Source organism: Struthio camelus, chromosome 1 (genome assembly GCF_040807025.1).
Source record: "Struthio camelus isolate bStrCam1 chromosome 1, bStrCam1.hap1, whole genome shotgun sequence".
Classification (NCBI taxonomy): Eukaryota; Metazoa; Chordata; class Aves; order Struthioniformes; family Struthionidae; genus Struthio; species Struthio camelus.
In genome coordinates this window covers 39,042,485-39,057,721 of record NC_090942.1, presented here as the reverse complement: position 1 = coordinate 39,057,721, position 15,237 = coordinate 39,042,485, and the positions used below count along the sequence as shown (strand labels likewise).

The 15,237-nt window shown below is 39.5% G+C and overlaps 1 protein-coding gene across 5 annotated transcripts in view; it reads right to left on the bottom strand.

The window, feature by feature from the left end:
* The window catches only part of MSRB3 (methionine sulfoxide reductase B3), a 95,231-nt gene that overhangs the window by 49,382 nt on the left and 30,612 nt on the right, over positions 1 to 15,237 (bottom strand). For all 5 annotated transcript variants that reach the window (XM_068934797.1, XM_068934765.1, XM_068934781.1 and 2 more), the window contains 2 exons: positions 8,782 to 8,890; positions 6,921 to 6,998 (listed from right to left, as the gene is read on the bottom strand). In XM_068934797.1, the coding sequence (XP_068790898.1) occupies positions 6,921 to 6,998; positions 8,782 to 8,890 (187 nt within the window). The remainder of the gene's footprint in view (positions 1 to 6,920; positions 6,999 to 8,781; positions 8,891 to 15,237) is intronic.

The window sequence follows — 15,237 nt, the reverse complement described above, 5'->3', positions numbered from 1 at the left end:
ACATACACATAGTAAAACACAACATGGAATAAGACCAAGTTAAAATTAGTTATTCCAAGCAGGGTGACTGATGCACAGTCAATATAAAGGAATGCCAATTTATAGCAGGGGGAAATCAAATACTAAACCTAAAAGTTTACAAACAACACAGTGAAATTTTACAGTCAAAATAGCTATGAAATTCTTAATAAAATCAGTGGAAGTCACCTGTACATATCCTTAGGATTATGGAAATCTTTCCATTTATTTCCTCTTATTCCTAAATACTTTCAACAGGGATTTGCAGTACCGTAGATTCAGCAGTGTTCAGCAGTAAGTAAATCAAAACAATCTCACAGGCTTGTCTCAATGAGGCCTTGAAATATTTAAAACATTATATTTCAAGTCTTCCCTTTTTCCTTCTTTTTTGATCTCTAACACTCATCTTCTATCTACCTCCTAGGAAATCTTCTACCTTCTGGAAATCACACTTGTTGAAATGTCCTCTGCCTAGCAAACTGTGAGATCCCTAATATTGTTGTTCTAGTTCTGACTGCTGGAAACAGTTGTAGCTAGTAAACACAAGCAGAAGGAAACCTTGGGTTTACTCTTGTACTGGCTTGTAGCTGGCAGCCTCATCTACTTGCTTCTTGCACAGTCAACATTAGGCTGCAGTAATTTGGAGGATGCCTTATCGCTTACTACATTTGTGGGCAGCAACTAGCTCAGGACAATAGAGCTGATCTACTGGAAAACCAAGACCAGGTGGCTTGTGGATCAAGGAAAAGACGAGATAAAATGTCTTCTGGTTTTTTAAACCATCTCTCCCTCTCCTAATCCTAACACAGAAATCTTCCAGAGTTCAATGCTTATATGAGGGGAGTTAAATGAACATTCACAATCAGCCAAGAAGCTGCCAGCTAAAGGATTTTAAAAATTACCCATGAGCTGATTAGAAGAGTAGAATCATCTATTTGTTATAATGACTGCCATTCCGCTGCGCCACATTTGCCAAACACATGGTGAACAGAGTCTTTCCCCATGGGGGGAAAATAAACGCATGCGGCCAGCAAACGTAGTCCCCTGAGCCTGGGCTGCGGCAACTGTAGCCCTTGGACCGCACTGCGTTTCTAACCAGCCTCTTGCATATTGTCCATTAGACAATTCAAGGCTGCCTCTGCTTCGTTAGGCACTCAGGCGCCTGAGGGGACCTGCAATTAAAATCACACAGAGCCTTCCCTTAGCTCTGCTTTCCCATTGGCATTAGAATTATTATCTAGAAGTGGAAAAAATGAAAGACTTTTTTGGAATCTAATAATAAAGATCTTGGACTTGATTTCAGCTTCTCCTTTTCTTGTTCCAGGCTGTCCACATTCCCTGTCTTTCCATGAGAGACCTATAAGGGTATGTACAGGTCTTGCTGGCAAAAGAAGCATTGATTTAAACCTGTAGGCTTCTCTGTGATTGAGTTTTCACAAGTTGCTCAAACCTTTAACAGCTTTCTTCCCATTTAAGAAAGCCTCTTTCGTGAGTTTACAGAGAATTTGGATTCCTTCTTCTATTCCTCTAGAAAGGCTACACTCTACCAAACCAAGACTGCTTGTCAGGACATAACAGGGATACTCTGAAATTAACTTTTCTAAGCAAGGCTGGCATGCTGTTGACTCTGCTGTGTGTCATAAAACGATGAAGCAAGAGGAAACCACTGCTTGATGATGCTAGCTTTTCTGATTTTTAACTCATATCAGCCTTTTCTCAGGGACAGTCACAAAAACCTGTAGAAGCCAGCGCAAATTTTAAGGTCCTCAAGCTTCCTTGAGCTACACAAGACCTTTTGCACATCTGGATTTGGAGTGAGAACTATTTGGTAACACTGCCTGTTACCAAACACTGCCTGTTACCTGTTACTGCCTGTTACACCACGTCCAACACTGGCAAGAGCTAACTTATTCCAAACTGATTTTATTAAACAGAACCAACTATGTTTGACACACGGAACTACAAGTTTTGTTAGCAGACTAACAGTCACAGCGGATAAAATTGCTCAAATAATTCTATTTGATCTTTTTACCGACACTATGGCAAAGTTATTTCCTAGGCGCTCTCTTAGCTAGATGGCCAGTGCTGATCTTTCATTTGGCCTGCTCAAAGGATATAAAGATAATTAAGCTGGCGAGTACTGCACGCTAACAGTTCTTGCTGTTTACTCAGTACTAAAATTTCCATTATGTCTCGTCTGACTGAGAAGAGAAACATAAATATAATGCCTTTCTGAAAGCAATGGGACTCAGTTGATTTAGGTTAATTGAGTAAGAGCCTAACGTGGGGTGGTCACTTGCTGCAGTTGCCAAATGTTGGCAAGGCCAACAGTTGTGTCCTAGATGAAGGCAAAGCAGCTACCATCTGTAATCCCTGTCTGCAAACACTGAGCACACCCTATGGGATCCAGACCTGTACAAAACAAATGCACATGTTTTCCCCTCTCAGGAAAAGGAGGCTAAGCTGGGAAGACAAGTTCCTTCCTCCAGCTTGCAAGGAGGTGCTTTGCTTTCTAGAAGGTGACACCAGAAATACCTGCACCCTTCTTGTTTCTTATTGACCAGCTGAGGTAACTACTCTTGGCTTTCTGTTTCTGTGAATCCCATTCCTGGGCACCCAGGCACTGCAGAGGGAGCCCAGGATACCTAACCCAGGACTGTAAATTTTACAAAGCAGCAAGACCTCTAACAGCACTCAGCACTGTGGTAGGGAAATACTTTTGTAGATCTAGCCTGGTGATTGAGATCCTCCCTTAAGTTACAGGCACGGAATGGCACAATTCTCACGGCACTGCAATACTGCCCAAGCACATTTTGCTTTTCTAATGATTTACTTTGGATGTCTAAGAGATGTTGAGAAGTCCACCAAGACAAAGTTCCACGAAAATCAAATAAATACATGACATGAATAAGGATGTAGCTATTTCTTTTGGTGCATGTTCAGGATAGCCAACACCATTACTGAGAATTCCTTACAGGAAGCAATAAAGGCAACAGTGGGTGATTTATTAAAACTTGGCAACTCTTTTCTTGGCCCTAAAAATTGGAAACTGACACGATAATAATATTTCTATTTTAAAAGGAAGTTATTCTCTTAGGCTTCTCATTTCAACCCATCCGCACCACACCTTTCTCACGTAGTCTTGTATACGGCCAAGGACATGACTGCAGCTTATTAAATACTGAATAGTTTCTCTTCTATGGAAACAGTACAAGTCACAGAGGTACTCAGGACCATCCTAACCTCTTCTTGCTACAGTTGTGGACATAATGGTATTTTTGCATAATATATAAGAAAATTCCTTGAAAAATTAGAGTAGGTACAATCCTTCAAAAATACTTGACCCTTAGAAAACACAGTGGTAGAGCTGCCTCTCTGTAAACTGACATAACGACTCACAACCTTGCCCTGGAGGCTCTCCGACCATGATAAACATGGCACACAAAAAATTAACATGATCAGGTACAGATCATAAGCACTAAATATTTTTTTCTTTGGCGGGTTAGTTTTCTGTCAGATCAATGATGTGCTGCATCGAGACACGCTGCAGCCACACCATGCCTAGGCCCCATGAAGGGGAAGCCATGAAAAAATGCCTACAGAATGGTGAGGGGAGCAGGGTTGGTCCTTTTAGCATAAGCCCGCAATTAGAGTGCAGTACATGTAACACAAAACCACTCCAGGGCTGTTTTGCAGGAAAGGAGGTTCTTGAGATTAGTTTATTGTCTCTTTCATTTATTGCTTTCTTCAGGCAGCTGCATTGGGACGTAGGAGACTGTCTGGCGTGAAAGTTCAGAGATAGAATAATCAGATTCAATGGCATGATTATGGATTTTATGTGTGAGCCATCTTTGATTGTGGAAGAAGTTAAGGCATGTTCTCCATAAAGCTCGGGTGGTTTCTCATAACACTAGTACAAGTAGGTAGATGAAGAGATGTTAAATTCCTAATTGTTTCTTTTATCTTTCCTGTGATAGAGACAGAGTTCTGTTTTAAAGACGTACCAAAAACCAAGTCTTTCATCTGGAGTGTAAAATTCATGTGTTCCCTGACCTCATGTGTCACATGGTAATGAAACAACGTAAATCAGAAATGTTAAAAGTTGAAGTTTGTTAATATTACTGCTGAAGCTCCAGTCTCTTTCCTGGTTAAACTGACAGGTCCATAGTCCAAATATATATATTTACAGATTACAACGACACAGAGAAAAAATTAATGGATACCCAATGAGAACCAAATGGAAATGCAAGTTTCAGATGACTATCTGGAAATTTTTAAAAAAGAATTACTTGCATGTATTTTCACTGGCCTATGGACTTTCTTTTTATTGTACTACCATCTTACTCCTAAGATTTAGTAAAAAACATACATTTTAAATTTTCTTATCAACACTTCCTCCCCACTTCCTCAGCCTTCTGGGCTGAAGCAGTCACCAAGATACAGAGATGACGCTTCCCCAGTTGAAGAATTTATTATATATTGATATTTTGGGTCTGAGACCAAGGATTCTGGCCTACTAGTTGCTGAGAGTGCTGCAAAACATGTGTATACTTCCACATGATGACACTGAGGTTACTTTTTTTACATACTAGTTTTTGCCACTAATTCCAGTGCTAGAATATTTTGGAAGCATGCAATCATTGCATTGTGTATCTTGTGTTCAGACTGCATAACTCAACAGTGCACCGAGGTCAATGGCTTACACCACTGAAGATTTGGACGACGAAAACAGAATTGTCTTCATGGCCACAATGCTAAAGCTGATTATGTTGAGCTCAGAGAGTTCTGCCCACCCTGGATCTTGCAGGTGAGTGTAGACTTACCAGGGTTCCCGTTTATACTGCAATAACTGCATTTATACTGCAGTGTGCGCTCTGTTTCACGTAATGGAAGAGACCTCACTACCATCCCTCACCTACCTAGCTGTATCTGGCCCTACAGACAGAACAGATAGGCCTCCTGTAACCCTTCCCATTTGTTCCCATGCTTGCCACCCTCTTCAGGACAACTCGCTGAATTGGATGGAGATCAGAGATGGTGAGAGATCATGTCATAAAACAACAAAGAGACTTCTGGGAGATTGGACTAGGGCCAGTCCCGGCCTTGGGACACAATCAGCAAGGCTTTTTCAGGTGCTCACTGGCCTGGGATTTATTAAAAAAAAAAAAAAAAAAAATCCCTCTTTCCTCCTCTCTCCTCCCATAAAATCAATGGGGAGTCTCCAAGAGAATCTGAAAACAGGGACATTTCCATATAGCTCATTTCACACAGAGAAATCCAACTCATTACCTTTAACTCAAAGAAGTCAAGACTATGCCAAGGCACACTGCACATTTGAGATAATCACAGGTAAATCTCATATTGCAGGTTTTTTCCCATATAAAACGGACTGTGAAAGCAACTGGAAGGCATTTATATGAACTATTGCTGTCCAAATCTCACCTTGCAAAAAATCTACTCTTTCTTCAGCAGACGCTAGAAAGGAATCCAGTCCTGAAGGTCTGAGGTGAAATCTTGACTCTGTTGTATTCATTTTCCAAATGTGATTTGACTTCAGCAGAGCCAGGATTTCCCTCATAAAGATCTAGCCATAGTAAGCAAGGGAATGTCTAAATAGCAGAATAGAAAAAGAGGCTACGGAGGCTTTAGATCCCTACTTTGTATGCCCAAGAAAAGCACCACGGTAACACAAAACATGAGGATATGGCCTCAGCAGAGTTCATAATAATCAGCTTTCCAACTCAAAAAATTCACACTATGACAGGACTTTCTGTAGGTAATCCTAACAGAGAAATCAAACATAACAGCGCTAGAATGCTTCTTTCATCCTTATAGATAATCTCTTGAGAACAACTATCACTGTCATGTCTGCTGATTCTGGAACTACATCAATTTTATTTTACTTTGTAACCTACGACCGACCCAATTTTGTCTACTAGTAGTGCTATTCTGACCATCCTGCTTCATGCTGCTGTAAAGGTTTCTCTTCAACTGAGAAGGACTGAGCCAATGTGAACTCAAGGGAAAAAGGAGCAAGAAATGAAATTCTCCACCAGAATGAAGAAAAATGGCCAGAAATACAAAAATACACGTAAACAAAAACTGAAACCAAGCAGAATGATGCAGAGATTGAGAGGATTCAATCAGTGCTGCTTCTAGCATGCAATTTAAGGCTATAATTCCCACAGTACTTCTAACAAGTATATTTCACGCAAGACACCAAAGTTATTATTTCTTTCTTAATCCTGGGCTCGGGTCCTGGGCTGCTACATTCAGTAGTGTATGTGTGTTAATTGGGAAGGATGAAAATCCAGTAAGCAAAGTAATTTTCCTGGTTTATGTTTTCTTAACTGTTTGAATTCCAAAAAAGCATTTATTTCTTTCCCCATGACAGAGATACAATTCTCTAGCATGGAGGGAACATTGCTGCCCTGAGTGCATATCTTAAAGCAATCTACAAGTAATTCTAATTAGTTTATATCCAGAACTGGATAGCTACCAGTGCATTCAAAGACTAAAGGGTTACACCTTGGCATGGCTGTAATGAAAAAAAGGGTAATATTTTCAAATTATGTATTCTACCAGAATAAGTTATTTTACTATGAAATTTACTTTCATAAGTAATTTCATCTGTACATTATTCATAAGTAATAATTCATAAATAATTTTTCATATCTTATTTTCTAACTACTTATTTATTAAATTTTTTTTATCTTTACTATAAGAACAATTTTACTGTTGCATTATTATTTACATTGCTTCTCACGTATTCCTTATCAGCTTGAATGACTTAATTTATCTTATACAACTACAGTAAGTCCTGGAATAGATGCAAGATTACATTGGAACACAGCACATAAACTAAGAGACAGTAATGTCAAAACTATATTTAGTATACTCACTTGAATAAAGGAGTTCCACAAACAACACATTTGTATATTCCTTGAGCTTTATGATGTGTGTACTCCCCCTCAAAGGCACTGGGAAAACAACAACACTACATTTAAAAATAAACAAAGGAATTTAGGGGTTTTAAATTATTAAACTAGCTAGGACTTTAGACAAATATTACAGAAAAAAGCACTTAATTTAAAGGTTCACAGTTGTTTTTAATAAACGAAGCAAATAAAGCAGGCACAGGAAAAAGGGAATGTCCTCATTAGTTTGCCTCAGGAGTTATGTATCATGCGGAAGGAAGCAAATTGTCACATAGTTCAAAGGACAGTGCAACAACAAAAAAAGATAAAAACTGGAATCTTCCTATATTTGTCCAGAGAAGAACAATTTTTTGTAAACATGGATTGCTTGAAATCTAGATTATTTTAGGCACTTTTCTAGTTTTGTTTTTAACCAATCTTTAGCAATAAGTTCAGATGCTAAGCTAAAAGCGTAAAAGCACTAGGGTTTCTGCCATTTAGAGGATATGAAGAGTTGGCACGTGGTTAGTATAGGATGCGCTGCCAGGGTGACAGAAGTATTATAGCTGAAAATGAAATAATTGGTCCACAATTTCAAGCTGTGTGTGCCTTATATTTTTAGCTGAAAAGCAATATTACAGCTTTAAGGGAATATTTTTCTAAGTTAACAATCTAAAAGGCTAGGAGGTCATTCATCTAATACGAATCAGCTGTGCTAGTCCAACAAAAAGCCTATGTGCTCAGCAGCTTGTTTTTATTATCCTTTCACCCTTTTTATGAGGTCCAATTTTTTTTTATAAACAGGATTTTTAAGAATGACCTAATCTCCGATTGTTTGTGTGCATTAAATCATGGTGTTGGTCCCGTACACAACCATGAGCTATCTGGGAGAAGGCCATGCCTCTGTGCCCGTCCAGCGGTGCAGAGCGACGCAGGGGGCCGGGCAGGAGAAGGGGACTGCCCCAGTGATCCTCATGCCACCAATTCAGCAAACGGTGTTCTCCGTCAGGAAGAGTGTTGCCTATTAACGAGGACTCCCCCCCCCCCCCCCCATGGGTGGTAAAGAGCCCTTTCAGGTCATGAATGAAAACAAGCAGTTACATCATTAGTACATTTGGATCAGAGGTAAAGCTAGGGCCCTGCGCCAAGCTCAATGGTATAAATTAGACAACAAAAATGGTTAGGCCTTGGCAAGTTACCTTCATGTTGGAATCAGCTGAGAGAGACTTTATTCACTAAAAACAGTCTTGGAAGCAAGTCCTTTTTCTCCTCCAGGATTCAGGGCTGGCTTCCAACGACTAAAGCCATGTGAGGGCAGTTATTGAAAATTTTTGACATTCCAACCACAAATGAGCCAATAAATACCTTCTCCACATGTGCTTCAAAAAGAAATTGGAGTGGGGTGGAAAAGAACTAAATTATGCTACCTTCTTTCTGCAGCCAAAATGTCTATACTTACAATGACCACCTTCAAAACTTCAGCTTCCTGGCACAAAGCCATTTCCCTCGTGGTTCTGCTTACTGTGATGTCTTCCAAAAAGTGTACCTAAACCACTATTACTTCCACACAGTTTGTAGTAAACTAAAAACAGACCCTAAACATAAGCCCTGTGACTTTATAAGACATACAGTGTTCATTAAAAGTCACACGAGACCCCTGGCCTCGGCCTCCATGCTGCAGATGCTTGTCTTTTCAGTGGTGTTAATTTGTAGGGGTTAGTAAACAAGTGCAGAATTCCTGGGGAAAAAAGTCAGTGGGGAAGATGAGGAAGCAATAGGAAAAGGAAGGGGAGAAAAAGAAAGATGCCTATGTCTTGAGGACTGGATTTCCTTCATCCTGCCTTACCTTTCAGTCCCTTTCTCCTGAGTGACATGGTACTGCAAGGGTGTCAGCCGCTTCCTCAGCTCCTCCTGGGAAAAGACCACCTTACAGTCTTTTTTATCCCTACATGACCCTGCAAAGGGAGAGGATATGGGAGAAGGAGCCTTTTTAGCTTAAATCCTGAATAATTGCTTTGGCAGACAGCCACAGCATAGCTTCTGCATTCACTTGTCAATGACCAGACCAGTCCCTAATGCACAAAGAATGGCTCAGCTGAACTGCAGCTGATTATTTCTTCAAATCCAAGTTTAAAAAGAATTTTGCCTGAGAGCCAGGTGATTCCACTGGAGCAGTGACAGTGTGCTACAGCCAAAGCCCTTGTGTGTGTTATATGCTAAACTGTTGCGCACACAATCATTCACAAGACAGTAATATTTTCCAACCATTAAAAACAAAAAGTAAAACTAACTTCAACTGAAATGTTCTTTACAAGACATCTATATTGGAGACTTACGGTAATGGGCATATGATGTTTAGCCACAACATCCAGCAATTTCATAACCTTTTGAAGTAGCTTAAAATAAGCATAAATCATTAGAATTCCAATATGGTTGATTTAACTGCTAGAATCCTTGTCCCTTCACTTTGTAACATGAACAATTTTCCCCTGCTGAAGCACCAAAATACGACCCCTCCACAGCGAGTCATTTCTTCATGCACAAAGCTGTAGAAGCTTCAGCAATGAAACTGTCTTAAAAATTAGGGTTGGTGTTCAAATTACTCTCCTTTGAAAATCTTGTCTCATATTTTTCTTAATTCACACAGAAAATCCAGGGAGTATGTAGCCATTACTGTGAAAACCACTGGTATAATGCAAAAATTCTCATCACACCAGACGAGAAAAATAATAAGGTTGCTTTTGAGAATGCAAATTCCGTAAGTAATAACTGAAAATGCCAAATATTGAACTAACTTTGATAATCACTTGCAAAAATGAGCTGACAAAATAGAGCAGGTAAAAAGCACTCTAATTATGACAGTAATTAAAATACAGTACAACTAGAAATAAACAGTCCTGACAAAAATATTTTTTGCAAGTAATGTATATACACTCATAAAAAGACCAATTGTGTTCCCAAAGTAGAGGGAACAGAGCTACCCATCTGTATGTCATTTAGTACAGGAGAGGCAATGGCAGGTTTAAATTACATGGTATTGGATTGCAATTTCCTAACATTGGATGCTTTTCTGCTTTTTTACCTTGAGTCATTACTAAGGAGTGTTCATAAAAAGTAGCTTAAAGCACAGATGCTTGCAAATCATTTAAGAAAAGATGTTTCTTTCTTCCTCCCCCTCTTCTTTTCTCGATTTTTTTTTTTTAATGTGTGGGGGTCGGTGAAGAGGGGAGAGAAAAAAAGAATAATGCTGTTGGTCACTACTGACTAACCCTAGGAAGTATTTTCAGGAAGAAAAAAGTAAAATTGAAAACATCTGATTGAAGTAAATAGTGCAAACATAAAAAGCTTTACTAGTGAAAGAAAGGTATTGAAAAGCGACTTTATTTCATAGATTAGAAATTACTTTTGATCTAAACATCCTTAAAAACAGATTGTTTTCCACTCTGAGCCATCTCATTAGCTGTGCTGCAGAGCCTTCATTTTAATGGCAAGCTTTGAAAGAGCACTGCTGTATGCCTTTGTTAGCTTCAATCTTATTTGGGAGAGGGATAAAGATTTCATTCCAGGTCTCTTTGTTTGTCTTTCAAGAACCACTAAAGCAGTATTCACACAAATTTTGCAGGAATGTGCCCTGTGCCATAGCTTACAAATTATTTGGTTTTGGTGCACTTAAAGGTCACCTTCCAAATTAGCAAAATTTTCCTACATCCTGGCTTTTCAACCTTAAATGTAAATATTGTTTCCTAACTGTAAGTGAGGTTTGTTCTTTATAACATTTGGTTGCTTATTTAAAGATGTCAAACTCTGGAGGTTTTTATTCTCAGAACGTGCTGGGCTTTGGACTAATAAATCTTTCAAAGTATAGCTAACAGCGAAAGAAAGCATATGCATTATATAAATAACTATTGTTATGTTGCATTATGCAACTCAGAAAGAAACTGTTTGAGAGTTGGTCCTTCATCTAGTATTTCAATATTAAAAATTAGTCTAGACAGCGGCAATGAATTTTACAGACCAACATCTCCTCACTTTTAAAACCTCCAATTATTTTTTCAAAAGTTCAATTTGCTCTTTAAATGTTCAAAAAAGCAAACTAAGCATAACCTCACTTTGAAAAAAATCATGGAAAATACTGACTGTTTTAAAGAGCAGTCAGTATTCCCTTTTTACTCTCCTATAATACTTTCCTGTCTATTTTAGAAATGTAGCACTCTTCACTACTACACACAAGGAAATTTCCATATGCTGCTTGATCCATGACACAGATCAGAAGTAGGAAGTATGTTATAAGAGATTTCTCCTCATTGTTTCTAATAGTTAATTGCACATTTTACGAGACAGACAAGTATTCATATCTACAGGGAAATCTTTCTAAACCGCACTTGGATACACTGCAACCTACCCTGACAGGGGACTTTTTCGGGTTTGCATTTTAGTGGAGCACCAGCAAAAAGCTATAGTTGCAGTACAAATCCTGAAGGAAATCTCCTTGTGCAGCCCTCAGCATCCAAGAACAGCACTATTCAGTGACCTGCAACTTGTGAGGGGACAACATAAAGCTACACACATATACGTACAACTACGAGAGAAATGCCAACCAGTAATGCAACTGTTCTGAAACTCATTCTTAAAAAAGAGAATAAAGGTGAAATCTCACCACCTTCCTCATTCCGGTTCCCCAAACAAGTGACTAACTACAGGCTGTAAGCTGGGCAGTGGAAGTTCGCAAAAACTTTTGGGGCAACTCAGGGATAAAATAAGGCTCACGGTTCACCTGCCAATTATACAGTTCAAGGCAGAAGAGAAAAAAAGAGTCATCACTTTTACAAATAGTATGACACCAGTGTGATTACAAAAGAGGTGAAAATAAATTAAAAATACTGTGAGGATAGCAGAGTCTGGTTTCATTAGACCTGTCTCTGGACACTGAATTGACATTGGATCTAACCTGTTCTTTGGCGGTGACTCTGTCTCAACAGTGACTTTAAGAAGAGCCTGGGACAATTCTACTCCTAAATCAGACCCTCCAGTTAGACCCTACTGTTAGGAGAAATCTGCCTACAAGAGCAGACAAAATTCCATTTACTATTTGCTTTTCTTCTGCTCTGCAATTCACCTCACCCTCCTACAGATATAGCTTTTACTATAACGCGCACAGGGACTCCCTTGCAAGATCCGAGTCCAAATTAAAACTTTCTAATCAGTGCACCTCAGTGCCTTCATTCTTCTTGCTGCTCATTAGAAAAGCACCGTGCATGCAACTGCGCTCCAAAAACAGGCACTAACATTTCCATTTTAGGCTAGCTATTTTCAGCTTTTTGCCAAAAGTTATAGCAGTGCTAAGAGCAGTTAGATCTCAGAACAAGATAGAAGGCTTCTCAATGAAAGCGCCAGGCTTACTAATCTTAACGCACAGACGCTAAAAAGCTCAGGGGAGTGAAACAAACAAACAAACAGTTCTGGACCCTCCACTGTGCTTCAGGAACAGCCCTTCCGAAAAGAAATGCAGCGCACACTGCAATTCACTGTTCATCCAAAGACTACCCACATTTTACAGTTCAGCTCTAGAGTCCTTCCCTATAAAAATGAAGTGAACAGAAAGTATTTTCTGGGTGCTGACCTGATAATGAAGACATTAAGCATCTCACCTCACATATCAATTCCTGTTTCAATTGACCTTTTCAAACCTGTGGTTCACAACGCAGGCGAACACCAGTGCGTGCCATTTCCTTCAGCATAACCGATCACAAGAAAACTAGCAACAAGATACTTCCAGACAGACTGACACAAGTTAGCAGACCATTACTCCTCACTACTCAGCCCTTCACCTGCTCCAGTGTGCCTGAGGGTGTGGATTAGCGTCTGACATGCCCTGAATTATCCTGACATTTTGCCTGATGGCTTCCCTTCTTTAAATAACATTTTGAACTGTTCTAATGATTTTCTTTTATGTTTTGTTGCTTCCTATCACTGCTTTGAAATTAACTCAACATTTCAACTTCGTGGAAGACACAGCATACATTTTCCTCTTTCTACAGATGCCTGTGTTCCACTAGCATTAATGGACATTACAGTCATGCGCTGAGCACATACCATTAAGACTTCCTGAATTAAATACAGTAAGACCAAATGTTCCAGCAGAGCACAGCCATATAATAAATCGGGCTTCTAGTTTTCAGTACTACTTCTTTTAATATACCCAGGCATTTTTCTAGGGGCCTTCCAGCTCATTTTATTTTTCATATACCACCACAGCCCCAATCCTGCAGTGTGACCTGTGTGGGCAGACCCGGGAGAATATGCAGAGCTCCAATAACTACATAAGGGTCTACGAATGTAAATCAGATTACAGGATCTGGCTCTAAGCATACATCTCTCTGCTTCCCAAAGCCTGCCCCCTCATGAATCGGTTGTACCTTACTCCCCAGTGGTAAATTATCTCAAACTGATGCTAAAAAGAATCCTGCAAGGGTAAAAAATACGTACATACATTTCTTTAAATAAATATCCTTACATATGTTATCACTAACTCGCAGCTTTATTAAAATCGGAATCTCTCATTTTTATTATTTCAACTTGACTTTCCAGAGTTTATGTCTCTTGTTTACACTTTTGCCTCTCTCTCCACTTAGGAAAAGGAAAATGGACAATTCCATTTCACTTCTGTTTAGTCTGTTCTCTGCAGCCTTTGGTCCGCGGCTTTGTGAGAGCGCTGCAGGGTTCTGTTACTGAAATCAAGCCAGAAACTCCTAGTCTAGTTAAACAAAAAAAACCTCTTAGAAAATGCAAATTAATGGAAACAGTTCTATTGGCTTGTAAGTTTGAAAACATTACTTTCCAAAACCTGTATTTGATATGATAGATCTTTTTATAATTCTATCACAAGCCATTTAAAATTACCTAAGTATGCTGCTGAGTAGGATAGATACTGCAAAAGAAGTCTGAAAAGTCCGGAGGTCAAGTTTAAGTAAAATCCAAACTTTGGCATTAAAAAAAAAATTAAATGCTTTACACATTGAAAAACAGATCTGTGTTTCTTCTCTGTGGGATGGCTCCTTTGCTTTCTTGCTGTAGGTAGCTACCTCCCACCCGCTGTTGAAATACCATTTGCAGTTTCATGCAAGCATTAGGAGTAATGGGGCGAAGACCATTTCCACTATATTGTGCGTTAAAAATCCAAAAGCTGGGTACCAGGACAACAGTTACAATTTTTGGTCAAATGGCATGTTCCATCTTAGAAGAACAACAACAAAAAATTAACTGTCTTTAAAAAAATGATTTACTTAACACCCAGGAGGGTCATACGGCCACAAGGGAAGGGCAAGCCAACTCTTTGCAAATTCGCAAGCTTCCCATGCAATCAAATAACAGAGCTGTCACATTCATTTTTTTTCTTCTGGTCATCAGCATGGCTCATATTTTATATAAATGTATATATTTTGAGTCACCATCAGAGATCTCCCACGTAAGAAAACAAATTTCTCAAGCATTAAACCCTCCCCCCCAAGCCCCAACTAATGAATCTCTTTTGTGCACTTGTTTTCTTTTCAAACAAAGTGGTACTGGAATCACTGTTATCCCAGTAAGGCAGAATCTATGGCAATGAAGGCTGACTTGTTCCCTCAGAGCTGCGAGTGTCTTTGCTGCAGGTTACATGTGATATACTAGCAAAAGAGACATTCCCTGGAAGAGAAATGTGAAGCTGCCTTCCCTCCTCACCAATGCAAAAAACATTCAACGAAAGATTTAAGATTTTGCATAGTGGGAAAGGGGGAAAGAAAAGCAGCTTCGTTTATCCTCTCCAGGGTTGTCTACTTCACTTCCTTATCTCACATTAATGAAATAAACGTCAGTACCAGTCAAAATCTTGGTCTCATATCCTTTCAAAATTATAACCACCAAGCACTCCAACACCACCCCACACCGACTGGTGGAGGTGAACAGTTTCCATGGGGGCTCTTCTAGCTGTCATCTTCATCATTACTGCAGTGCTGGCACCACACAGCTACTCAACAGAGGTTGGTGAATAGAAGCACCTTCAGTAAAGTGGAGCAAGAGCTCATTACATTATAAACCACCACTTTTGTTAGCCTTTCTGCTGGGATGGCCAAAGACAGAGTGCATGGGGCAGCTGACCTATTTGCCCTACTCTTAGAGGCAAACCAGGCAAGACAAGATCAAGATCTATTGGTACAGCAGTGGAGAAGGGAACATTTATAGTGATGGATCTCTCTTCCTCTCTTCCCTAACAGATAAAGAGACTTTTGTTTTGCTGATATGATCCTAGCACCTTTCACAGGCA